This window comes from Panicum virgatum, chromosome 8N (genome assembly GCF_016808335.1).
Source record: "Panicum virgatum strain AP13 chromosome 8N, P.virgatum_v5, whole genome shotgun sequence".
NCBI lineage: Eukaryota > Viridiplantae > Streptophyta > Magnoliopsida > Poales > Poaceae > Panicum > Panicum virgatum.
In genome coordinates, this window is record NC_053152.1 from 42,848,073 (window position 1) to 42,875,937 (window position 27,865).

At 43.0% G+C, this 27,865-nt stretch overlaps 2 protein-coding genes across 2 annotated transcripts; one reads left to right on the forward strand and one right to left on the reverse strand.

Moving 5' to 3' along the window:
• Positions 1–10,017: 10,017 nt before the first annotated feature.
• Positions 10,018–10,476, reverse strand: LOC120685088 (protein FLORAL ORGAN NUMBER2-like). Its single transcript, XM_039966929.1, has 2 exons — positions 10,386–10,476; positions 10,018–10,235 (listed from the first exon to the last, which is right to left on the reverse strand). Exons 1-2 carry the CDS (start codon positions 10,474–10,476, stop codon positions 10,018–10,020), a joined length of 309 nt encoding a protein of 102 aa, XP_039822863.1.
• A 7,252-nt stretch (positions 10,477–17,728) lies between these two features.
• On the forward strand, positions 17,729–22,756 carry LOC120685089. The gene is made up of 12 exons (XM_039966930.1): positions 17,729–18,099; positions 18,246–19,046; positions 19,249–19,270; positions 19,465–19,593; positions 19,693–19,882; positions 20,158–20,270; positions 20,356–20,568; positions 20,770–21,039; positions 21,123–21,246; positions 21,522–21,652; positions 22,287–22,367; positions 22,441–22,756. Exons 1-12 carry the CDS (start codon positions 17,729–17,731, stop codon positions 22,540–22,542), a joined length of 2,547 nt encoding a protein of 848 aa, XP_039822864.1. The 3' UTR covers positions 22,543–22,756.
• The last annotated feature ends 5,109 nt before the right edge of the window (positions 22,757–27,865 follow it).

The following is a 27,865-nucleotide window of genomic DNA, read 5'->3' on the forward strand; positions in this document are numbered from 1 at the left end:
GACACTGTAGCAAAAAGCTACTATAGCGCCCCCGGTACTGTAGCAGCGGTACAGTACTTCCCAGTTTAGTCCCATACCGCAAACGGAACGAGAGACAGACCAGCTTAAAAGCTCGGTCGTGGGATGCTAATAACTTCGGTTGCAACCTTTTGCGCGAAGCGAGGACGAAAGCGCAAGAGAGTCATTTAGCAGGTGTGGTTTACTTAACGTGTAGAGTAAATCTTAGCCGTTATCCCGGGCCGGGTTGTTACAGCGTTTGTGTTGATCCTCCATCTAGCTTGTTTTGCATTATTATTGTGCTCGAGCAAGGGGAGATGTATGTAATCTTTGTAGCGCATTTGTTTTTAAGGTATACTAATCTTTTTGTCTTGTCAAATTCAGTTGTTATTTTGTTTCGTGAATGTTCATATTCGTAGGAAAAAAATATGTTCGGTCATTTGAATATAAATAGAACATGTAGCAGCTGTGATGACATTCACCTCGATGAATATTCCATGACCCTGCTCGAAAAAATTCATTAGTTCCATGGCCTGCAGCTATTTTAAAAAGTAATTTGTTCTCACGCCTGGTAATCCTGTACTAATCTGTCTATTAACTAACCTTGGCCCGAATCTCGACGAAAGATCGGACGACTCCGCCAGATTGACAACAGGTTGCTTTCGTATTATTGGTTATTTGGTTTATTACTGCAATCGCCATTTTTTAGCTAATATGCCCGTACGAGCCATACTAAAGAACATATCATACATTTCTCTTAGATAAATGGCTAACAGTCTGGAAGTGTATGGCAAAACACTATTTTGTGTTTTGCGGGTGTTTGAGGGGGGCACAACACATGTTGATGTTAGAAGCGATGGCGAACAAAACGATGAAAAATAGAAAGATCAAACCGCAGAAAGACACGAAGATTTAACGTGGAAAACCCCTCCAATGCGAAGGGTAAAAACCACGGGCGCCAGCCAGCAAGAACTTCACTATATCGGGTGTTTGTGTACAACGCCTAGCGGCGGCTTACAAGAGGAATAATAGGATTGATATTCCCCGGTGAAGCCTATGGGTTAGATATATAGGAGAGTCACGTGGTCTCCTCAACTTCTACTAGCAATGTGGGATTAAAAGTTTGCACCACATGGGCCTTAATGGGCCAAGCCCAAATTCCAACACTCTCCCATCAGAATTTGGATCACAATATAACATACTCCACCTTGAGACAAATTCCTTCTTGTCGCATATCAAAATCATCACCTGAACACAACAAAGAACAGAACTTCTGACGCCAAATAGCCTCTTGGGCTAAACTGTCAAACCAACTAAGCTTGAGCAAAGCTCAAACTTAGCTACAGGAACTGGTTTAGTCATCATATCAGCTGGATTATCATGAGTACTGATCTTGCATACCTTCAATTTACCTTGTGAAATAACATCACGAACATAATGGTACTTGACATCAATATGCTTTGTCCTTTCATGAAACATCTGATCTTTAGTAAGGCAAATAGCACTTTGACTGTCACAGAATAGATCAATGCAAGAACCAACTCCACACAGCTCAGTAAACAAACCTTTCAGCCAAACTGCCTCCTTGCACGCTTCAGCAATAGCCATATATTCTGCTTCTGTGGTAGACATAGCAACAACAGGCTGCAAAGTAGCCTTCCAACTCACAGCACAACTGCTAACAGTGAACACATAACCTGTGAGTGACCTGCGCCTATCCAAATCAGCAGCATAATCTGAATCCACATAACCAATGAGTCCCTGATCAGTTCTCCCAAACTTCAAACAAGAATCTGCTGTTCCTCTGAGGTACCTGAAAATCCACTGAACTGCCTTCCAGTGTTCTTTACCAGGATTAGACATGTATCTGCTAACCAAACTCATAGCATATGATAAATCTGGGCGAGAGCAAACCATGGCATACATCAAAGAACCAACAGCACTAGAATATGGGACTTTTGACATGTATTCAACATCCTCCTCAGAACTAGGGCACTGAGCAGCTGACAATTTAAAGTGAGGTGCAATAGTAGTACTAACTGGCTTTGAATCATGCATATTGAAACGCTGAAGAACCTTGTTAATGTAATTATGCTGACTAAGAAATAATAAACCAGATTTTCTGTCTCTAGTAATCTCCATACCTAGAATTTTCTTAGCAACACCAAGATCCTTCATATCAAATTCACTACTCAACAATTTCTTTACTGTAGTGATTTCTTTTCTGCTCTTGGCAGCAATAAGCATGTCATCAACATATAACAGCAAGTATATAGGTGATTCCTCAACAATCTTAATATAAACACAGCTATCATATTCAGATCTTTTAAAACCATGTAACAACATAAATGAATCAAACCTCTTATACCACTGACGAGGAGACTGTTTCAAACCATACAAGGATTTCTTTAATTTGCAAACATAATTCTCTTTGCTTGGCACTATGAATCCTTCTGGCTGATTCATGTAAATTTCCTCCTCAAGCTCTCCATGTAAAAATGCAGTCTTCACATCTAACTGCTCAAGCTCAAGATCATGCATAGCAACAATACTAAAGAAAGTCCGAATTGAGCTATGCTTCACAACTGGAGAGAACACATCATTATAGTCAACACCAGGAATCTGACTGAAACCTTTTGCAACTAACCTTGCCTTAAATCTTGGAGGCTCACTAGAAGACAAACCCTCCTTTCTCTTGAAGACCCATTTGCAGCGAACAGTCTTCTTTTTCTCAGGCAAGCTTACAATCTCCCATGTGCCATTCTTCTCAAGAGACTGCATCTCCTCATGCATAGCTGAGATCCACTTCTCCTTATCAACTGAATCAATGGCTTCAGAATATGTTGCTGGCTCACTAGCATCCTCCACCTGTTCAGCACAACTCAAAGCATAATAAGTCAGATTACACTCCTCAATTAAACGGTTTGGAGGTCCACAACTCCTCTTTGATCTGCGAAGAGCAATAGGTAAATCTACATCCTCCTCATGCTGCAAATCAGACTGTGAAACTGGAGGTGAGTGCTGAACAGTATCAGGAACACTATCTGAAACATCATTACCAACAACTTCATTTTCCTGGTCATCCATAAGCTCCACCTGCACACTAACTTGTGACTGCAATTTCTCAACTAAAGCATCATCTGTGGACAAACTGTCAGTAAACATCACAGATTCATTGAAAACAACACTTCTGCTCATAAAAGTCTTTCTAGTTTCAGGATTCCACAATTTATATCCTTTGACTCCCGAACCATAACCAAGAAATAGACATTTAATAGCTCTAGGCTCTAATTTTCCATTATCAACATGAGCATAAGCAGTGCAGCCAAAAACTCTCAAGTGTGAATAATCTGCAGGTGTACCAGACCATACCTCAATAGGAGTCTTCTTGTTGAGTGGAATAGAAGGCGATCTGTTGATCAAATAACATGCTGTATTAGCAGCCTCAGCCCAAAAACGCTTGTTCATATGGGCATTGGACAGCATGCAACGAGCCTTCGAGATGATAGTCCTGTTCATACGCTCGGCCACACCATTCTGCTGAGGAGTGTATGGTATGGTGTGATGCCTAACAATGCCTTCTTTTCTGCAATAATCATCAAAAGCATCCGAACAGAACTCTCCACCATTATCAGTTCAAAGCACCTTGACCTTCTTCTCAGTTTGCCTTTCTATCATAACTTTCCATTCTATAAAAGCAGCAAAAGTATCATCTTTGCTTTTCAGAAAATAAGGCCAGACTCTTCTAGAGTAATCATCAATAATGGTAAGCATATAACGAGCACCACCATATGAAGGCTTACGTGAAGGACCCCACAAATCAGCATGAACATAATCAAGTGTACCTTTTGTGGTATGAACAGAGGTATTGAATTTGACCCTCTTATGCTTACCAAATACACAATGCTCACAGAACTTCTTGCCACTCAGAATGCAGCCATCCAGCAGGTTTCTCTTCATCAATTCTGCCATACCGAGTTCACTCATGTGTCCAAGACGCATATGCCAAAGGTCAGTCTTACTAGGTTCAGCATTAGCAACATTAGCAGCAGAAACAGAACCATGCAAAGTACAACCTCTGAGAACATATAAATTTGAAGGATTGAGATCACCCAGCAAACATACAAGAGAACCTTTAGATACCTTCACAACTCCACCTGAACCGGTGTATTTGAGTCCTTCTTTATCAAGTGTGCTCAACGAGATCAGATTTCTTTTCATCCCTGGTATGTGCCTTACATTCTTTAGTATGCGAATCATGCCATCATGGGTCTTGATCTGAACAGAGCCAATGTCAATAATCTCACACGGGTTATCATCTCCCATGCGCACAAAATCACCGTTCTGCAAAGACTCATAGGAACTGAACCAATCTCTATTAGTGCAGATATGAAAAGAACATGCAGAATCAAGAATCCACTCATCATGACCAGCAACACAACCAGCAAAGACAACCAAACAATCTGACTCAGAGTTTTCACCAGCAGAAGCAACACTAGCCTTACCATCAGATTTATTTTTCTTCTTCTCCTTATTCTGCAATTTCCAGCAATCCTCAATCATATGAGATTTCTTCTTGCAATACTTACATAATTTCTTCTTGGGACCTTTGGACTGGGAGCGGCCTCTACCGTCATTGCTCTTGCCACGATCGTTGTTATCACTTGAGGATCTTTGCTCTGATCTGCCTCTGACATGCAAAGCATCGCCCCTAGAGGACGAGCCATCTGTCTGCACCATGCCTTTCATCTTCTCCTTAGACTGGAGTGCCTCACAAACTTCCGCAAGGGTTAGTTCATCACGGCTTAATAGTATGGTGTCACGGAAACTTGCATAAGAACTTGGCAAAGAGCATAATAAAAGAAGACCTAAGTCCTCATCTTCATACTTAACCTCCATCGACCCTAGGTCAGCAACGATCTCCTTGAAGACAGATAGGTGACCCATCACCGAATCACCCTCCTGCATCTTAAGCATGTACAGCTTCAACTTCATATGCAATTTACTGGTAAGATCCTTCGACATGCAGATCGATTCCAGTTTTAGCCACAATTCTGCAGCAGTCTTTTCCTGCAGCACTTCTTGTAGAATATCATTAGATAGATGAAGCTGAATAAGAGAAAGAGCCTTACGGTCCTTGCGCTTCTCCTCATCGGTCCACTCATCCTTCTTTTTCTTCCCGAATTTTTCCAGCGCCTCATCAAGATCATTGGTTTGCGCCAGAATAGCTCTCATCTTGACTTGCCACAGCGAGAACCTTGTCTTGTAGTCCAACATCGGTAGATCATACTTCATCGACGCCATCACGAAACCCAAACTTGAAACCACGGCTCTGGTACCACTTGTTAGAAGCGACGGCGAACAAAATGATGAAAAATAGAAAGAGCAAACCGCAGAAAGACACGAAGATTTAACGTGGAAAACCCCTCCAATGCGAAGGGTAAAAACCACGGGCGCCAGCCAGCAAGAACTTCACTATATCGGGTGTTTGTGTACAACGCCTAGCGGCGGCTTACAAGAGGAATAATAGGATTGATATTCTCCGGTGAAGCCTATGGGTTAGATATATAGGAGAGTCACGTGGTCTCCTCAACTTCTACTAGCAATGTGGGATTAAAAGTTTGCACCACATGGGCCTTAATGGGCCAAGCCCAAATTCCAACACTCTCCCATCAGAATTTGGATCACAATATAACAGTTGACCACCCTTGTTCCCATGGCTAGATGGAAGCTCAATGCCCATGTATTTTGGCCAAGAAATTGAACATGGATTGTACGTATTATATACACGGTACGCATAAATACTTATGCAACATATTGGCTCTCTAACACTACCACTACCAGAAACGGGGAGCCTCCTGACGGTAGAGGCCGACCGTCAGGAGCCCAATATGCCCAGCGCGGCACCCGCAGCCCCGCACCAAATCACCCAGCCCAAAAGAAAAAAAACGACAGGAACCTGCTTCTCCCCCCAAACCTTATCCTCTCCGCTCTCCAAATCAGACCTCCGCCACCGCCGCCGATTGCGATCTCCCCGGCCTTCGCCGCCGCCATCGCTCCCTACGTCACTCCTCGCTGCCTGACCGGCTTCGAGGTCTAGTCCATGCCGCCCCATCGTGTCCTCCCCTCCAAGTCAGATCCGGAAGCTAGGGGTCGCCTTCGAGTTTTCCCGGATCTCGCCTGCGTCGCCGGTGTCGCCGGCACTGGACAAGCGGGGCGCGGGCTCAGTTTTGGCAGCAGCGAGCCTAGCGGTGGAGGAGGTGCAAAAGGTGCGGGTGCTGCGCGCCTCGCAGATGGAAGTGGTGCGCAGATTTGGTTGCGCCGCTGCCGCCGAGCTGGACAGAAGTCCGTGCTCTCCATCAGGCGCTCAATGAGACTGGATGCGTGCCCGTCAAGACCGTCTTCCTCAGCACCATATGGTACATTTTCTCTTCCGTGGTGTTAATTTCTCTCTAGGTGACTGAGTAAAGATTTGACTGGAAACTATATTGTTCTGGTGAGATTTTCTACATGTTTTTCTATGTTTCCCAACAGGAATACATTTACCATTTACTTGTCTATCAGAAGGAATTAAAATATGCAAAATAAGCTTGTACGATATTGTTGATAAGTAATTTGTATAAATAAACACCATTCACTTGTCGTGTATGATAGATACTGTTGAGATCCAATGATAAGACTAGGACATTAAACTTTTTTGCAAGTGTAGCATCTAGTGTGTATTTCTCTGAAATAATTGCATTTGTGGATATATTTCATACAGTGGATGCCAATTATTTCATTTCATGATTGTGTTATAATCTTGTTGGTGAAATGAAAGTGAATAAATGATGTGCAATTGTGGTAATGGAAGTTAGTTCTAACATTGACTCTGTTATGTTCTTAATGATATAGTCTAGAAGGTGAGTGCCTCTATTATGTAGTACTTCTCAGTTTTCCTAGAAGGTGAGTGCCTCTATTATGTAGTACTTCTCAGTTTTCCTAGACATGACTTGAGGTTGTTCTTACTGGTGGATTAATTAGCATGGTACATGCTACCTACTCAAAATTTGCTCTATACCTACATGTCGGTGTAACCAGCATGCATAGCAGCAGCAGCCACTTAATCATGTCATATTCATTGTTGGGCTGAATTCAATCTCCAGGTTAGGTATAATCTTTTTCGAACATTGCAATTTAATGATTCTACCATTTCTATGCCCCAAATTTGGATTCTGAATTCTGATGAATTAAATTTGTACTCTGAATATATTGTAGGTATTGCTGATGTTTGATCTGAATATATATTGTAGGTACTCGCCCCAAAATTTCTCATGTAACTATGTAAGTAGCTTTGTTCCAAACCAAACTGTCATAAGACTTTACATCATTTATTCACTGCTGGTGTTTACTGAATTTAAGTTTGTAATATGCATCCTCTGCCTTAGGTTGAAAGTTCCTTTCAGTTTTGACAACTTGAACATGGCTGCAATATGATTGAGTTAATTTGGTTCTTCATCAGGTACAAAAATACAGCAGGACAAAGTTAGCACAAACTGTCATCCTTTATGTCACTACAATTCAATTTCAAGGTTAACTTTCAGTTACCTTTTATTTGACTTATTTGAGTACATTAGAAGTTAACAAAACCAGCTGGGAGTCATAGATACAAGGAGTTGTATATAGAATTTTAAGCACTATGATATATTAAGTTCTCTACATATCTGAAAAGATGTATATGTGGTGCAGTAGTCATTTTTAGGAAATAACTTGATGGATGCCAACGTCTGTATGTATAAATTGTAAAGGACATGTATATGAAACTATCATACAAATTGGATTTGCTGGAACTGTGAAATTGTAATCTCGGATGTAGGTCTGAATGCATGTATATATTTTTTTTAGCTCTTTTATCTGATTTCCTGACGGTTTTTACCGTCAGAAATTGATCTTCAAGGCATCCTCATGAAGACCGTCAGGAACTACCGACACGAAAGGATTCCTGTCGGCCAACCGACAGGAGAACTTCACTTTTCCTGACAAAGGACTCCTGTCGGCGAATTCCTGATGGTGACCTGTCAGGAATCGTATTCCTGACGGTATTTCAGGCTTTCCTGACGGTTTTTGGCCGTCAAGAGTTTCCCGTTTTCTGGTAGTGTACTAAAAAAGATTAACTGAGGTGGGCAAAAATGATTAACCGAGTCATTTTTCGCAACCGCCTCGGATTGTAGGTCATGGTAAATGACCTATTTCCCATGTGGTTGGCTGCCCGGCTCGTTTAATCAAATAAAAAAATTATAAAAAGAAATAGTCCGTCAAGCCGATCACGTGCCTAGCACGCCCTCCACCACCACGTCCTGCTCGACCCACCGCCACCGCATCTGCCGCAATCGCCGCTGTGTTCGCCATTCGCTAGGGACTGTGCCCGCCCCGTGCGCCCTTGTGCCGGCGGCCGGGCGCCCGTGCTGCTCTGCATCGGGTTGCGCCCGCGCCGGCGCTTGGGGAGCCACGCCAGGGGCCAGAGCGGCCGGCGGGGGCTGAGGGAGGGAGAGGGAGGGGCGGTGCGGTGGCTGAAGGAGGGAAAAATACTCTAAGTCATAAAACATATATAGGTCTAATAGGTGGGTAAGATACAGGCTTCCTTTCTAGTATTGGGTTGGGTCAGATTTTAGGAGACAGGTCTATGAAATAACCCCCTCGGATAATTGATTTAGTTGATATACTGAGGCGGTGTCGATCCAATGGCCGTTTCGGTAATAGGAATTAACCGATGTTATATTACACTGTTCGTCTCGGTTAATTGATTTTAAAAGGCAATTATTTTTATCCATCTCGGTTAATAAAAAATAACCATCTCGATTAATCTGAGGCATTAACCGAGGTGGTTCATGATTGTTCCCAACTCTTTGAAAAGATTACGATTAATCTTTTTAGTAGTGTAATAATTGCAAAAGCAAGTTTTGGTTGGCTCAACTTAATTCATGTATCCCGCACCCGCAGGATTGTTGGATTTACAACATGACTTAATCTTAGGATCAGTTAGTCTAAGTACATGAATACCGAAGAACTGCAAAAATTAGAACTTAATTACTTACATGAAGAACAATAGATCCCCTTAGGGGCACTGACGACCCGTGCCTGCTCCATTCAGGCGTGATGTAGGGGTGGCGCAGGCCTTCAAGCCATTCATGAGCTAGTGGAGGGGTGAGTGCCCATACTTATAGCTCGTGGTGGCTTGGGATCTGGCCCACTTAGCTCTTGGATGGGCCCACTAATCATGGGCTAGGCTTGGTCCAAACGGCCCAATTCTTATGGGCCGTTAGTACTCTCAGGACTAGATCCTCTTTGACTAAAGCCAAGATTAATTCCAATATTCCCCCCTTGATTGTAAGGCTTATAATCATCTTTTACTCACAGTAGAAAAACATACAAGGTAACGCATCACAATAATCAATAAACACCATTGCCACTTCATTACCCACAATACATCATCCTACTCCAATTTCTTATACATAATGGGAGATGACATATTTACTTATGGTCCTCATGTGCAAATTGTTTTCAACTTCATCATGCGCATTTAGTAATAAGAAAACAAAACTTGTGTTCAAAATCAAGGATTTGAGATCTCAATTGTCCTAAAATTATAGGTTGTCTCAATTCATAAAGCCGGTATAATTTGATACAAACCATCAATTAGGAAAAACTTAATCTTAGTGATGATCAACCTTTAACACTTATATGTTGAGCATCATCTTATATCATAAGAGCATGAGTTCCGTGGTTTGGACAATCGTACGTAATTTGATTGCACAGCGTAACAGATTTTGTTTGCCAGTGTTCGGAATGTAAACAGATTCACAGTGGCAACTGCACTTGCACAAAGATCCAATAGCAACAAAACAGTTTTTGTACATGAATGCCCAACTTCATGTCTGCATGATCCTAGTACTAGCCGCCAGGCGCACGAGGCGACCGAGCATGCAAACGCAGGGCGACCAAGAAACATCGTGGAGCCTGCAGCCAGAAGAGATTCTGTGCTCAGGGGGTGGTCGGCTCCAGCTCCGGCCGCCACGGGCTGCCGTGGTGGTGCAGCGGGTCCGGGCCCCCCGGCACCGACCGCAGCTCCGGCCTCACCCTCCCAGCCGCCGCCGCCGTCCACGACGATGACCACGCCGTCGACGCGGCCTTCGCTGCCGTGCCGCGCTGCTGCTCCGAGGTCCGCCGGTTCGTCGTCGCACCAAATCCACCAGGCAGACCTGAAGATCAAGAGCAAAGAAAATAAAGTCAGAGATCGGTCACGGGGATCTCTATCTCACGAGCGCAACAAAGAAAATGCAGAGGAAAAGAGTTTTGTAGAGAGAGAGAGAATTAGAGAGAAAGTTTAAGCGAAAGGTAGTAAATAGTACCAATGCCAAGGCGCCCCTGCGCCGGAGGAACCAGCAACGCGAGGCAGCAGCACGCCGCCGCCGCCAAGCACAGGAGGGACCGTGGTGCCATGGCTTGTTGGTGGCCAATGCAAAGGCGACGACGACCTGGCCGGAGCTGGAAGAAGATAGAACCCGGGGTGTAAAAACCAGAGGGCAGGGCACGCAACCTGGTTCTCAAGAACTACTGAACTAGCAGTACGTAGTGGTGCAGTAACACCTAGCACAAAACAAACATAGGACTTGTGCTTGTTCCGGGCCCCTCTGGGGATAGAGAGAGGGCTACTTATAGATGCAGAGTTTAGTTTTTTTTTTTGAACGGGGAGTTTAGTTTCTACTGCTGCCGTGTAGTGTACTAGTGTAGGGAGGTGATGAGGACAAGTGGGGAGTAAAACCGGGATCAAACGGTGCGGGGGGTAAGGCTGTCCGCACCCCACACCTCCAGAGCTCCCCCAAACATTTAGAGTTGCTATTTAGAGTTGATATCAATGCAGCCCACTACTCTACGCTCCCTCCATTGGTTGGGGAAATGCCCCACCCCTCCATCTGCAGCGCATGTACGGCGTCCACCCCATCCACTGTGCAGCGTGTGTGGATGACAGGCGGAGGGAGAGAGGGAGACAGGGGGCGGAGTGGGGAAGGGAGGGGTGGTTGAGTTTATAATATAAAGTAATTGATGGTGGGGTATGGAGTAAAAATCTGGAGTAGATGGAGCGCGGGATAAATTGGTGTAGGGGGGAGAATCTCGCTGACCAGACATGAATATTCCTTTTAGAGTTGAAATGTAGGGGAGATGGGGTGTGGATAGCCTAAGTAAATTTTGAGGGTGGTTATACGTGGTTAAGGCGTGACGAGACGGCTGCCGTCGCGTCAAGAAATTTTACCGTGGCTTGCTTGTTTGTTCTGGGAAAAGGGAGCTCGGCAGCTAGCTAGCATTCTAGCAAAGATTGTGGAGCAGGAGAGGAGTGGAGTGGAGATCCTGCGGATCCAGTACGCGGTCACCGTGGAAAAGGGGACTGATGATGACCGCATCTTTTGCTTGCTCTGACGTGGGAGGAGAGAGAGAGAGGGTCAGTCTTAGTCAGAGAGCAGCTAGTCACAGCTTTGGTTCGAGAAAGCTGGCCGTGCATGGCTGCATGCACTCGATCATGTATGTGCAAACAAAAAGGAAGAATCAAAGTACAGTGTGCAGCCAGATAATGGGACGAACGATGATGGTGTTTGTGTTTATCCTCCATCTACCTCGTTTTGCATTTTAAACCTAATTAATTCATAATTAAATATTAATTATCAAATAATAACGAAAGTACTACAATATCCAAATCTAAAAATTTCCGCGAATTAAACATGGTGCTCGAGCAAAGGGAGATATATGTAATCTTTATATATAGCGCATTTGATTTTAAGGTATACTAATCTTTTTGTCTTACTAAATTCTGTTGCTATTTTGTTTCGTGAATGTTCATATTCGTAGGAAAAAATATGTTCAGTCATTTCCAAATAAATAAAACATGTACCGGCTGTGATGACATTCACCTCGATGAATATTCCATGATCCTGCTCGAAAAACTTCATTAGTTCCATGGCCTGCAGCTATTTTAAAAAGTATTTTATTCTCACACCTGGTAATCCTGTACTAATCTGTCTCTTAACTAACCTTGGCCCGAAAGATCGGACGACTCCGCCAGATTGACAACAGGTTGCTTTCGTATAATTGGTTATTTGGTTTATTATTGCATTGCCATTTTTTTAGCTAATATGCCCGTACGAGAGATACTAAAGAACATATCGTACATTTCTCTTACATAAATGGCTAACAGTATGGAAGTGTATGCCAAAACACTAATTTTATGAGTTGCAGGCAGTGGCGGAGCTAGCCACCAAATCAAAGGAGGGCTCATTTTCTTCTCTCCTTGCTTCTTATCTTCTTCCTCTCCTTTTCTTTTTTCTTCCTTCTTTTTTCTCAAAAATAAAGGGAAGGCTACATTGTTTTTGAGGGTCTAGGAGGGCTCCAACCCCTCCTAGACCCACCCCTGGATCTGCTCTGGTTGGAGGTGGTGGAGGGGGGCAACACACATGTTGACCACCCTTGTTCCCATAGCTAGATCGAAGCTGAATGCCCATGTATTTTGGCCAAGAAACTGAACATGTATTGTACATATTAGATACACGGTACGCATAAATACTTATGCAACATATTGGCCCTCTAACACTACTACAAAAAACGATTAACTGAGGCTGTAAAAATGATTAGCCGAATCATTTTTACAAATGCCTCGGATCGAAGGTCACGATAAATGACATATTTTCCAAGGCGGTTGGCCACCCGCCTCGGTTAATCAAATAAAAAAATAAAAGAAAAAGAAAAAAATCCGCCGAGCCTATCAGGAATCCATCCCGTGCCTGGCACGTCCTCCACAGCCGTCCTCCGCCACCGCATCCCGCCCGGCCCACCGCCGTTCGCCGCCACCATGACCGCCATCCGCCGCAGCGTCCACCGTTTGCCAGGGACTGCGTCCGCCCAATGCGCCCTTGCGCCAGCGGCAAAGCGCACGTGCTGCTCCGTCCCGGGTCGCGCCCGCGCCAGGGGCTAGAGCCAGCGGCGGCAATGGCTGAGGGAGAGAGAGGGAGGGGCAGCGCGACGGCTGAGGGAGGGAAAAAACCCTAGGCCTTGTTTATATACAGGCCCGACAGGTGGGTAAGATACTGGGCTCTTTCTAGTGTTGGGTTGGGCTAGATTTTAGGAGGCGGGCCTTATGAAATAACCGCCTCGGATAATTGATTTAATTGATTTACCGAGGCGGTGTCGTTACAATGACCAGTTTGATAAATACGAATTAACTGAGGTGGTTATATACACTCCTCGATTAATTTAGTTTAGGATTAATAAAAAATGATCGCCTCGATTAATCTGAGGCATTAATCAAGGCGGTTAATAATTGTGCCCATCTCTTAGAGGTTTTGAAAAGGTGACGGTTAAGTATTTTTAGTAGTGTAATCATCGCAAAAGCAAGTTTTTGTTGGCTCAACTTAATTCATGTATCCGGCACCCACATGCAGGATCACTGTCCGCAGCTGAAATTTGGTACTCCTGCAGCTGCAAGCAGGGTTTTCAATTTCGTTTTTGCAAAAATTTCGGCCACCATCGAAATTACTGAAATTCGTGAAATTTCGCCGATTTTTTTTGAGACTAGCACATAAAGTATGTTTGTTCTAAAAAAATTTAGATCTAAACAACTATTAGTGTGATTTATGAATACACATTATGGAATAGAAAAATATGCAATATGAACAATAGAAAACATGAGTCTAAAGTTATATAGCACATGTATTAGTGTATTACAAAATTTCGGAATTTTCTTTCGGCCACCACCGAAATTACCGAAATTCACGAAATTTCAACGAAATTACGGTGAAATTTTGAACCCTGGCTGCAAGTAGAGCAACACCGGAACGGCCTCGATGTGTGGCATGCAACTTGTGAAGTAGAGTAGCTAGGAGTACAGGTACAGCCAGGAGTCAGTCACCAGCGTTCTCCGGATGGCTGGATGAGGGCTCGGCACGAGTCGGCAGTCGGCAGGCAGGCAGCAGCAGTCCTCGGTACCTGGAGGCTGGACTACTGGAGCAGAGCACGAGCGGCACAGAGCCTGGCGCGCGTGACGTCAGCGCAAGGCGAGCTGGGGACCAGACACCTCGGGCCCTGTTTTGTTTAGGTTATCACAAGTAGCACAAAATTTTTGACCAATAATTAAGGATAATAAATAAAGGTAATTTATAAAACTAACTCCACAGCTGTGTTCTACTTCGCGAGACGAACCTAATGAGGCCTTTGACCGCACGATTCGAGGATGGTTACTGTAGCAACACTGTAGCCAATCATCGATTAATTACTATCATTAGATTCGTCGTGAAAAGTTACACACATTCGTGAAAAGGTTTTATAAATAAACTTCGTTTAGTACTCCATGCATTGAAGATTCTTTTCTCGAGAAATGTGTGCTAGTAGTACTAGCAGTAAACCATCCATCCATCGGCTCTATCCCGAAAAGGGGCGCCTGCGCTGCGCACCGTCACCACGGCCGCCAGCTCCGGCGCCGACGCGACGCGCCTGCCGCGGATGACGGCATGACGTACGCGCGCTGGCGCCAGACGAGGCGGGGCACTGGCAGTTGCGGTCGCCGATCCTCTCCTCCGATCCAGCTGCGGGGGCGACGGGCCGACGTGACCGCGACGCCGCCTCCGCCCCGCCTCGGGAGGGCGGCGCGCATAGCGGGCGCAGCGGCGCGGCGCGGGCAATGATGGCGGCGCTCTGGCGCCGGGACGGGCAGCGACGGCCGGCCCGACGCGACGCAACTCACACTCGCGTCCCCTCCGTCCGCCGCTCGTCCGCCCGGCGGGTGACCGGCCGACGGGACGGTTGGACTCGTTGGCCTGGTTTGGATATCTACAAATCTAGTTATATTTTCGGAAAAAAGAATCTCGTATGTATAAAGTATTAAATAAAATTTATTTGTAAAATTTTTTTAGGAATTGGTATAACTTTTCGCAACGAATCTAATGACGGTAATTAATCGATGATTTGCTATAGTGATACTACACAAATTATTCTCTAATCGCGCGGTCAAAAATCTCATTCTGAAGTTAATTTTATAAACTAATTTTATTTGACACTATTCACTAACATCTAACATATTCTAAATAATAGCACCATCCAGCACGACTCGCTGCCGCCTGCAACTGCAAGCTGCCAGCATTTACGCCGCTGTCTCCCGTCTTGTCCGGAGACAATGCAGTCAGGTAGGCCAGTAGGGACAGTCCTAACCATAGACTCTACTATGGAGTCTAAATTTTTTATTTAACCACAGACTCTACTATGGAGTCTAAGTTTTTTATTTATTGTGTTTTATTGATGTGGCAGTATATTTATAGAAAAAATGGGAGAGAAATCGAGTCAAACTCGTAGCACACACACCGACGAAGACACTTAAAAAGGGACAGAGGGAGTATATGTTAAAAGTCCATAGTATCCCTTCCTTGATCTTCATCATATTGCTGCACACGCACAAGGTTTCCCCTTAATCCGTCCAGTTCCACGGGAATGGCAGTATGAAAGAGAGGGATACAGTCAAATGAAATGAGATATAATATAAACGGTGCTGCTATAACTAGATTATTCTCAATGCAAATGTCATATGAGTTTCATTTCTTATTAAATGACATGACACAGAGGAAAAAATGATAGCATAATGTGTGATTTATGAAGAAAGAGAAAAAATAGAGTTTTATGGGTTGAAACTTAATGTACCGTTAACAAGAGCAATGAAACTAGAATGGAACTTCATTGAGAGAATTCGAATTTCATCTGCATACATTTATCAACTTATATTAGTCACCTACTCCCTCTGTTCCTTTTTAATAGTAGTTTTCGGTGTGCGCGTCATAAGTTTGACTCGATTTGTAGAAAATACATGCAACATTTATATCTTCAAATAAATTTATAAAAAACTAAATTAAAAGACCTATCTAATAATATCAATTATGTACCATAAATATTAATATTTTTTATATAAAATTAATCAAAATTATTTCTCGGAAAACGAAAACAACAGTTATTTAGGGACGGAGGGAGTACTCCCTCTGCCCCTAATTAAACGTCCCCACAAAACTGAGCTAGGAACCAATGCTAGGGGCAAAAGAGCCTATGTAGCAATCATTTCTCAGCTGACACATTTAGGTCATATTTAGTTCCCAAAATTTTTTTGCACAGTATTGGTTACATCGAATCTTTGGACACATGCATGAAGCATTAAATGTAGTTGAAAAAATAACTAATTACACAGTCTAACTGATTAGCACGAGCTGAATCTTTTAAATCTAATTAGTTCATAATTGAATATTATTTGTCAAGTAACAACAAAATGAGCTACAGTACCAAAACCCAAACTTTTTCACCAACTAAACACAACCTTGGATGGACATGCAATTAATGTTGTACTCATGATGTTAAGAAGTACACATACCACACACCATCAAATATTTTACATTACACAAATCAGTAGTTACGTCCCCTTTTTCATAGTTAAACATGCAATACAGTATTTTGGGTGAGGCAGCAATGGGAGAGTCTGGAATAGCTCAGTCTTAGTGGGAAGTGTCATCGCACTGTTGCCAAAAATGCCACATCAGATTGATACTGGAATGACATAGTCACTCTCAGTATACATTGTCATGACACAGTTTTATAGATAACTTACAGCATTAAATAGTGTAATGGTTGTGTGACCAAATGTGCCATGACTCAACGAAGATAGGCTACAGTGGGAATGTCATCCTCGTGTCATAGCTTAGCAATCGTAACAGAAGAGGGTCATGGTGATGATCCAAGTCATCTCTCTCTACTCTTAAAGCTAATCTTAGTGGAAATGTTATTGGAGTGCCATAAACATTAAATTTGTTGACATGGTAGAAGAGCGAGGAGATAGTGTCATGGGATGTGAGAGGAATATCGTCATCATGATACTTCTCTGGCACGACTATCTTTTATAGTCTTGGTAACTGTACAATGACACTCCCCACTGAAACTGATCTAACTCTGTTGTCAAATCAGTAATTTTGCTGACGTGTCATAATCTTTAATACATATGACATTCTTATGACACTAACACTCAAAATGGCCTTAAACAGGTGGTGCGGTGCAGCTACATCTTGGTAGGAAGTGTAGCCGACTACAGTTAATTAGGGACTAGCTACCGTAGCGCTAACGATATTTAATTAGGGGCGGACGGAGTTGATGAAAACATTTAAATAATATACTAACATTTGAAACCGTGAAGTGATACTTTGCATTAAAGATATAATTTCATTCATCTACTCAATGATCAGTAGATGATATGATACTCTTGGAAATCAAGAAATGAAATCTTGCTTTGAGAATGACGTAAGCATAACACACTCTACATGTACGCCTAGCAGATAAGATAAGGAATAAGATTAATATTTTAAATAGAATTTGAAGAATTAAATCGATCCAAGTGAAAGGTGGAAGACGAACTGGATCCTTGAGAAATAGTTGAGCGACGAAGACCTCTATTTTGCCCAAAGAAAAGGATACGAGGTGAGCACGTATACGGTTACAGCTCAAGACCGAGAGATCTAAGGTCATGTCACGCTGACGAGTGGGTCCCACGCCTGCAGTCCCCCTACACCCTCGAGTCGTGCGGACTCGCTGCTGCTTCTCGCCGCCGTCGCGCGTGGTGATCTGCGCCGTCGGCGGCACTGCGCCGAGCACCCTGCCGGCGGCACTGGCCCCGCACTTGGACACCCCAATGGGCAGGAAGAGCAAGAAGGGCGGCGGCAGGAAGCCGCCCCGCCCCGCGGTGGGCGCGCCGCCGCCGCCGCCGACCAACGCGGACTGGGACGACTCCACCGCCGCATTCAGGAAGGAGGCCGAGTCCGCGATCCGCGCCCTGTCCGACGGCGGCGGCGCAGCGGCGGCGGCCCGCCTCGCGGAGCGCCACCCGGCATCGCCCCTCGCGCACCACGTACTCGGCCACGCGCGCGCCTCGGCCGCGCGGGCGGGCGACGCGGTCCCGGCGCTCCGCCGCGCCGCGGAGCTCGCCCCGCGGTGCCCCGGGATCGCCGCCACGCTGGCCTCCGCGCTCCTCTACGCGCGCCGGCCCGGCGAGGCCCTCGCGGAGTGCGCGCGCGCGCGCTCGCCGTGGCGGACCCTACCGACCCGGCCCTGCACGCCGCCGCCGCCGCCGCCGCCTCTCGCCGCGGCCTCACGCCGGCGAGCCCCCAGGCGCGCGTCGCGGCGGCGCGGGAGCGGCTCCTCGGGGTCAGCGCCGACGCGGAGGCCCTGGAGGCCACGGGGTTCCGCCACGCCGCCGCGCCGCTGCAGCCGGTGATGGCGCCGACGAAGATGTCCTGCTGCTGCCGCCACGCCACCAAGCGGAGCGCGGTGACCGACGACGACCTGCGTGGCTTTCTCACGGTGAGCTTCGACGACCTGACGGCGCACTGCGACCAAACGGGCAGCGTGCATCTGCTCACCAGGGCAGTGGAGTTTGCCAAGGCCACGAAGGCGTGGGCAGTATGGCTGTGCCCTGTCTGCGACAATGCTTTCTTGGACGCGAACTCGTTCTTGTTACACGTCGAGGGCGAGTACATTCATGAGCTTCAGGAATTGCAGCCATTGATGCCCAAAAGAGCAGCCTTGGATGCTGACGAGTTTCAGTTTTCCTTGAAGTGGACGCCATTTGAGCTGGGAGAAGAAGACCCCGAGCGAAGAAGAAACTTGGACAAGATCAAGGAGGTCTTTTCTTGTCTCAATACATTTAAGGCTCTCCCTGTTGGCCTTATGGACAAGGTCATCAAATTAGCGAGGGGCAGGTCCAAGAAACCATTGCCATGTTGCATTCCTTCCTGTGCCACCTCGTTGGATACCAGGGAACTTCAGAGGCTTGTGAAACCATTGGAACAGCTTCGTAACCATTTGACCAGAGGCAGGGAATTTGTGAGGACTTTGGTTAACGAAGGGAAGAGCAAGGGTCGTTCTGAGATCATATCTCTGGTTCAAGATGGGAGCTTAGTGTTATCCTTGGACGCTGAGAAGATTGTTACAAGAAAAAAGGATGGTACTTAGGAGGAGGATGCATTGTTTAGATGGCTGTTAAATTCTCTGGAAGAGGTAGCGATGCCATGGGCCAGCTTGAGGCAGAAGTGTGTTCATCATGGAAATGAAGTACTGGAAAGGATATATGAAATATCAGATTCATTGCTGAGACAATCAAATCTGAAGTGTGCTGGAAAGGAGAAAAATCACAGGGGTTATTCCCTGACGGAGCTCCTTACTTTGCATTTTAATGGTACTTATGTTTCGATTTAAAACTCACTGTGGGTTGCATGCAATCAAAACATGGGGAAGTTATCTCTTTTAGGATCTGTAGAGTAGATGGAAGTTCGATTTATATTACTAGTAAACTGAGGGAATGCATCTCAGCATCTCACTTTCCACAATGCTTGTTGATTAATGTTCAGATTTTTCCTGGCAAACATGCAGGCGGATTCTATAGATGTTGAGATGTTGCTATTGGATAATGAAGTGGGCTATTTAAAGAACAAGCTCGTGGAAGTTTGTACTTTTGATTACAGTGCTGCCATTTTGCCTCTTATTACGGCCTATATATGGGTTAGTGTAGTTCTTCTTATCTCAGTTTGACAATTATCCCATAGGCCATATCTTCTATCATATTGCAATTGCTTGAATGCTTGTATTCACGTTCCACAGGATAAGTTGAATAATTCTCCAGAAGACTTGCGGGATGGGGTTGATAAAGGTGCTGTCAACAATGGAGATGGTTTTGACAGCCTGCATGCTGAATCTTTATTCGAAGATAAAATTCTAGACACTGATTCAGATGTGCAATTTACGATCAGCAGGACAGATGAATGTGAAAACTCCTCGCTCTCACAATCAGGTAAAACTGCAAACATCTCTATTAATTTGTTTTTATTTTCTGATCAGCTTATTTCAATGAGATCGAAACACCAAACAGAAAAGGACTTCTGAGTAGCATTGCATCAATTGTGCAAGACCATAGGAGCAAGTTATATAAATATTTTATTTGGCCATGTGATGACCGTAAAGAAATATTAGTCTTGGTTACTCTAAATGACAACTATCATGTTATTCAATTCTTTTGCCATAAACTTATGAAGCACTTATTTGACTGACTGAAAACATCGCAAACAGACAGCTCGAATTTTTCAACCGTTGAAACTGAAAGTTTTTCCATCGACAGTGGAGTGGCCACTGTACTTCACATTACTGCTGACGATCTGCAGATATTGAATGTGACTCTCCGGGTAATGAATTATTTTCATTCGTCTGTCAAAATATTCATTATTTAGATGTTTTTCTACTTAAAAAGATATCCTAATATTACTGCAGGCATTGTGGCATTCAAGGCAATTCCATGATAGGTTTGTGAATATGCCACTTGTACTGCCTCATTTTACAGTTGAAGTCCACTGCATTGTCTGTCTGTTGCGAAAATTATTTAATGCATGGGACAATGAGAAAGACCACGGAGTCACTACTTTTCCAAGTGATGTAAGAACTGCTTTCAGTGGTATTTTGAATGATCAGAATCTTTTGGGGAAGGTTTGTTCCTTTTACATTTTATTTGTCTACTTCTGTTATTCCTAAGTGGAGCCTCTGCAAAAGAATATGTGATACATCATTTCTTAGGTGCTAACCACCAGACAGATACCGTTATGATCAAAGTACCAATGATGTACTTTGTTTGGTCCATTGGTGATTCTGATTGTAACTAACTAGATAAATTGATTTTTTTGGTTGTAGGAAGGTGTGAACATTGTATCAGAGACTGTATCAATAATCTTTGAGGCATTGCACAAGTCACATGCTTCTCTGCATTCTGACAATCCAGCATTTGAACACCAAGCAATAAGGGCTATGAGATTTCTTGATTTCGCATGTCTAGCACATAATGTTTTTGGTTTGCCCATTAGAGAACAAAAGAAATGCAACTGTCTAAATGAATCCTCCGAAGAGAAGGACTACACTACATTTTTCCATAGCGTTGATGTCAGTGCAATTCAAACAATGGAGGTAAACAGCATCTTTGCCTTACTTATTTAATGCCCTCATGTGGAAAATACTAATTTCAGTATTGTATTTTGTTGATTGTTCAGATGAAATCATTTGGTCAGCTCCTGAGAGATGCGGACAAGCAGAATCAGTATGACTCTGAGAACTGCCCATGTGGGAATAAAACTGAGCGTTCTCTTCAATCTGCATCTCCTGTTTTTGCTGTTGGTACAGTTGCTTGTTCCATGCATAATTTTTTATGTTAAGAAGGGAAGAAGGAAACGCAAAGCAAGAAACTATACAAGACTAGTGCATTTGTTGGTGTGTTCAAATACTGTAGCCCCACTATAAAACGAGACTAGCATATAACCAGTACAGTTATACACCAAACTTGTGTTTCTGCTACCACCATCATTAAATTTAACAAGAAAACATCCATTCTCGGCAATAATTTTTTATTTTGCATCATAAACTTGATCTATCTATTTGTACCATTGTTGCAGTGTTTAACTGGGCGATTGATAAGGAAAGCCACATAGACATGTCAGAAGTACTGATGAACATAACCACACCGTTGCAGTTTGATGTGCTTTATGAAGTCCTGCGTCGAGAAGAGTATACTCTGGCTACAGCCGTATGTTCTAATATAATCTCCTGATTTTTTGTACTTGTTCCTTAATTTCTTTGTTCATGAATACTCAAATCTGCGATGTTCACCTTCAGTATATATGCTATGCACTTTAGGTTGTGAGTTCCATTGGGAGAGCACAAGAGAAATTGCAAATGTCTTGCCAACTCTTAACATTCACTCCCTCCGTTCTACATTATAGGTCATTTTGGCTTTTCTAGATCAAGGTTAAAAAAAACGTTATTAAACTTCATTTAATTGAGATTAAACGCTAAATGGAGGTCTAACGTCTACGTTTAACCTACATTTAATCTACGTTTAACCTTCCTTGGCGCTAGTCAATAGGCTAGCGCCTAGCGTTTTCTTGAACATTGTTAGATACCTATCTTTTACTACATATCTAGACATAGTGTATATCTATATGCATAACAAAATCCACGTACTTAGAAAAGTTAAAACAACTTAGAATTTGGAACAGAGGGACTATTAGGCTAATTGTGTATACTGTATAGTTCTGTATAGTAAACTGGACTGTTGGCCTCCGTGCTTCATAGTTTCATTTCAATCTACCGGTGGATTTGTACACCTGTTCATATACAGACCAGTTTATGATAAGCACACAACTTTACTTTGTAATCAGGTATGTTGTGTTGAGGAGGAACATCTCTGCTTTGCCTGGAAAGAGGGAAAATGGATCATATATGGAAGCAAGACAATAGAGGCATGAGTTCTTGATAATCTTTTACTTTTTTGTTCTACCTTGTAATGCTCATGATCTTTGTTTGTATTTGCAGTTTGCAGATTCTTGGGAGAGTTTGCTCCATCGGTATCGCCATAGAAGTCTCCGACCCCAAATACTTTTCTTTGACTGTGTTAGATATAGCAGTATTCGTTGATCACTGCTGCTGAAGTTATTTTCTCATTTGATTGTGGTAGCATTCACATGGATAGATGCAAAGCCAATTTGGTGCCACAATCTTTTGTACATCCTTGTCTAGTCTTGATTAGATATTTAGGTGCCATTTAGCTGAAACTTGGTTCACATTATTTAGCTTTATAGCGCAGTTTCTTGAGAAGCTAAGATATCATATAGTGCTTTGTGCAAGGAAATGGGCTCCCCTGCTGCAAAGAAGCAGCAATGATTTCTGACCGTGTTGTTGGGTTTGTTGGCTGCCACCGTATGTTTGGGTTTGTTGGCTGCCACCGTATGTTTCCCAATCTCCATAGTTTGGGTTCCAAATAGGTCCTTGTATGTTCAATTCATACCGTTAGTAAAATCCCCATGTTCCTAATAAGTAATATTAGGAATATATATACTTCAAATTGCACCTAAGTAACATAGTCAAAGAAAAAGGAAATGGCAAAAATGAATCCAAAGAAGAAAATTAATTCTGGATTCTTAAAAAATGAAGTAATTTTGGAATATGTGCTTCCTCTCTTGGTGAACACAACATTTTAGTAACAAGCACAAATAATTCATCTGTGTGAATATCATATGATTTATAGACAGTAGAAGAAAGAACATGTTATAATTAAAATAGCACCTATTGGAAAAGTTGAGTACTAATTATGCGTATGTGAAACCTAATATTTGGTTTATTTGGTATACTTCGGAATGTAATTCCAACCATTTGAGGTCAACTCTAGCCAACCTTGTAAAAAAACTCGAATAACATAATAGGAATTAGTTAACTTTGAAAAAAATGAAATATATACCAAATTTTGATTTAAAGATATCTAGATGAGGATCATATCTCTACCTCCTGTCCTCCATAGTCACAAATGAATATATTTCTTTAGCCTCATTGTAGCAATGTGCAATGCTCTATCTATATCTCGGATTGTGTGAAATAGCTTGCAATGTAAAAAGGTAAAAGATCAATGTAGGATTTTCCTAACAATGTTGTTTTTTAGGCAACTATGCTAACTAGCTATAGGAAACAAATGCATTAGAGCAGCTAACCAAATATGAGCAAGCCTAGGTCATCCCCAGCCGCCGCCGACAACAACAACAACAACAACCCCACTTTGTCTAGAGGAGAAAATTCATGTTTTGTTACATTGCCCAAAAAAAATATAGCAAAATTTATAGCGCCATTAATATTCATTTGCCATTTAATTCTCTACTAAATTTTAGTATGCCCCTATAATATTATCATTTTCAAGCCACACTATACGACTTAGGCAGTGTGGAAACCATAATGAATATATGACCGAACCTCATCAAATTTTACATAGTAGGTGAATAATTCATATTTGCTTCATTTCTCATAAGAACGCTTAACAAACATTGATAACGCTCTTGAGATTTATCTACTGTTTAATTCTCTACCAAACTGTTTATCTCTTGAGATGAGCACAAATGATTGTGGTTGTTTTTTTTTTGCGTGCCAAAGGAAACAATTGACATGCTACATGACAACCGCATGTATAGGAGGATAGGTTAGGCAACAGCTGCACAATAGACTGATAAAGGGTTGGAACACGTGAATTTTCAAAAATTTTGAGAGCATCACGAGGTTTGCATCATGATATTCTGTAAATTAGATACCAATTCAAACATAGTCCATCGAACCCTCAATTTATAAAAGTACGAAGGCAGTAGCATCACGGCCTAGCCTACTTTTGGGTTGGGGGTTGTGGGATGCCCACATAATATTATCGCTTTCAAACCACACTATACAACTTAGGAAGTGTGGAAACCAAAACGAATATATGATCTAACCTCATCAAATTTTACATAGTACGAAGGCAATAGCATCACGGCCTAGCCTACTTTTGGGTTGGGGGTTGTGGGATGCCCACATAATATTATCACTTTTGAACCACACTATACAACTTAGGAAGTGTGGGAACCAAAACGAATATATGATCTAACCTCATCAAAGTTTACATAGTAGGTGAATAATTCATATTTGCTACATTTCTCGTAAGAACGCTTAGCAAAAGTTGATAATGCTCAAAAGATTCGCTCGCCATTAATTCTCTACCAAATTCTAGTATGAATCTGATCACATAATTTTGGCACTACCAAAACACAACACTGTACAGCTCAGGCGGCAAAGGAATCGAGACGTGCACAAATGATTGTGGTTGTTTTTTTTTTTGTGCGCCAACGGAAACAATTGACAGGCTACATGACAACCGCGCGTATAGGAGGATAGGTTAGGCAACAGCTGCACAATAGACTGATAAAGGGATGGACCACGTGAATTTTCAAAACTTTTGAGAGCATCACGGGGTTTGCATCACTGTATTTTGTAAATTAGATATCAAGTCAAACACATTCCATCGAACCTCAATTTATACAAGTATGAAGGCAATAGCATCACGGCCTAGACTACTTTTGGCTTGGGGGTTGTGGGATGCCCACATAATATTATCACTTTCAAACTACATTATATAACTTAAGCAGTGTGGAAACCAAAACAAATATGACCTAACCTCATCAATGTTTACATAGTAGGTGGATCATTTGTTTTTGCTTCATTTCTCATAAGAACACGTAGCAAAAGTTGATAGCGCACTTGAGATTTATCAAAGTTAAACTAACTACCAAATTTTAGTATGCCCACTCAATCTTAGCGCTTCTGAAACCCCATTATGGGGCCTTGGCAATGAGGAAATTCAGGCGAGCAAAATGAATATGATGGCGCTCATGAAACGTACCTAGTAACATAAAGGCAGGATATGCACTCCATGATAGGTGAACATTTCATATTTGCTTTGTTGCTCACTGAACGCCTCAGGAAAATCTGATAACGCTCAAACAATTCACCCGCCATTTAATTCTCTACCACTTCTAGTACAATCTCACAATTTTAGCACTACCAAAGCACGACATTGTACAGCTCAGGCGGCGCAGGAATTGAGACGAGTACAAATGACTGTGGTTGTTTTTTGTGTGCCAACGGAAACAATTGATAGACTACGTGACAATGGCACGTAAAGGAGGCAACAACTACACAGTAAACTAATAGAGGGATGGACCACGTGAATTCCAAAAATTTTGAGAGCATCACGAGGTTTGTGTCACGATATTTTATAAATTAGATATCAAATCAAATACATACCATCCAACCTTCGGTTTTTACAAGTACAAAGGCAGCAGCATCACGGCCTAGCCTACTGACTGGTGGTCCCAAGAGCGTCAAGTCTTTAGCCTAGTACCGGAAGTACTCCGGCTGACTGGTGGACCCAAGAGAATCACGCCATCCAAACTCCTCTGTCCCGGGCACGGCCTAGCCTACTTTTGGGTTGGGGATTGTGGGATGCCCACATAATATTATCACTTTCAAACTACACTATACAACTGAGGCAGTGTGGAAACCAAAACGAATATGACCTAACCTCATCAAAGTTTACATAGTAGGTGAATCATTTGTTTTTGCTTCATTTCTCATAAGAACGAGTAGTAAAAGTTGATAGCGCACTTGAGATTTATCAAAGTTAAAGTAACTACCAAATTCTAGTATGGCCACTCAATCTTAGCACTTATGAAACCCCATTATGCAGCCATGGCAATGAGGAAATTCAGGCGAGAAAAATGAATATGATGGCGCTCATGAAACATGCCAAGTGACATAAAGGCAGGACATGCACTCCATGATAGGTGAACATTTCATATTTGCTTTGTTGCTCACTGAACGCCTCAGGAAAATCTGATAACGCTCAAACGATTCGCCCGCCATTTAATTCACTACCAATTCTAGTACAATCTCACAATTTTAGCACTACCAAAGCACGACATTGTACAGCTCAGGCGGCATAGGAATTGAGACGAGTACAAACGATTGTGGTTGTTTTTTGTGTGCCAACGGAAACAATTGACAGACTATGTGACAACGACGCGTAAAGGAGGCAATAGCTACACAGTAAACTAATAGAGAGATGAACCACGTGAATTCCAAAACTTTTGAGAGCATCACGAGGTTTGTGTCATGATATTTTGTAAATTAGATATCAAATCAAATACATTCCATCCAACCGTCGGTTTTTACAAGTACCAAGGCAACAACATCACGGCCTATCCTACCGATTGGTGGTCCCAAGAGCGTCAGGTCTTTAGCCTAGCACAAGAAGTACTCCGGCTACCTAGTGGACCCAAGAAAATCACGCCATCCAAACCCCTCTGTCCCGGGCACAGCCTAGCCTACTTTTGGGTTGGGGGTTGTGGGATGCCCACATAATATTATCACTTTCAAACTACACTATACAACTGAGGCAGTGTGGAAACCAAAACAAATATGACCTAACCTCATCAAAGTTTACATAGTAGGTGAATCATTTGTTTTTGCTTCATTTCTCATAAGAACGAGTAGCAAAAGTTGATAGCGCACTTGAGATTTATCAAAGTTAAAGTAACTACCAAATTCTAGTATGCCCACTCAATCTTAGAGCTTCTGAAACCCCATTATGCGGCCATGGCAATGAGGAAATTCAGGCGAGAAAAATGAATATGATGGCGCTCATGAAACATGCCAAGTGACATAAAGGCAGGACATGCACTCCATGATAGGTGAACATTTCATATTTGCTTTGTTGCTCACTGAACGCCTCAGGAAAATCTGATAACGCTCAAACGATTCGCCCGCCATTTAATTCACTACCAATTCTAGTACAATCTCACAATTTTAGCACTACCAAAGCACGACATTGTACAGCTCAGGCGGCACAGGAATTGAGATGAGTACAAACGATTGTGGTTGTTTTTTGTGTGCCAACGGAAACAATTGATAGACTATGTGACAACGACGCGTAAAGGAGGCAATAGCTACACAGTAAACTAATAGAGAGATGAACCACGTGAATTCCAAAACTTTTGAGAGCGTCACGAGGTTTGTGTCATGATATTTTGTAAATTAGATATCAAATCAAATACATTCCATCCAACCGTCGGTTTTTACAAGTACCAAGGCAACAACATCACGGCCTATCCTACCGATTGGTGGTCCCAAGAGCGTCAGGTCTTTAGCCTAGCACAAGAAGTACTCCGGCTACCTAGTGGACCCAAGAAAATCACGCCATCCAAACCCCTCTGTCCCGGGCACAGCCTAGCCTACTTTTGGGTTGGGGGTTGTGGGATGCCTACATAATATTATCACTTTCAAACTACACTATACAACTGAGGCAGTGTGGAAACCAAAACGAATATGACCTAACCTCATCAAAGTTTACATAGTAGGTGAATCATTTGTTTTTGCTTCATTTCTCATAAGA

What these genes read in the sequence shown, in the direction of transcription:
- LOC120685088 (XM_039966929.1), bottom strand. Translation starts at nt 10,476, where the DNA reads ATGGCACCACGGTCCCTCCTGTGCTTGGCGGCGGCGGCGTGCTGCTGC. An exon ending in GCAGGGGCGCCTTGGCATTG is followed by an intron (nt 10,236 to 10,385) that starts GTACTATTTACT and finishes CTTGATCTTCAG; the next exon opens with GTCTGCCTGGTGGATTTGGT.
- LOC120685089 (XM_039966930.1), top strand. Translation starts at nt 17,729, where the DNA reads ATGGGCAGGAAGAGCAAGAAGGGCGGCGGCAGGAAGCCGCCCCGCCCC. An exon ending in TTATTACGGCCTATATATGG is followed by an intron (nt 19,594 to 19,692) that starts GTTAGTGTAGTT and finishes CACGTTCCACAG; the next exon opens with GATAAGTTGAATAATTCTCC. An exon ending in GTGCAATTCAAACAATGGAG is followed by an intron (nt 21,040 to 21,122) that starts GTAAACAGCATC and finishes TTGATTGTTCAG; the next exon opens with ATGAAATCATTTGGTCAGCT.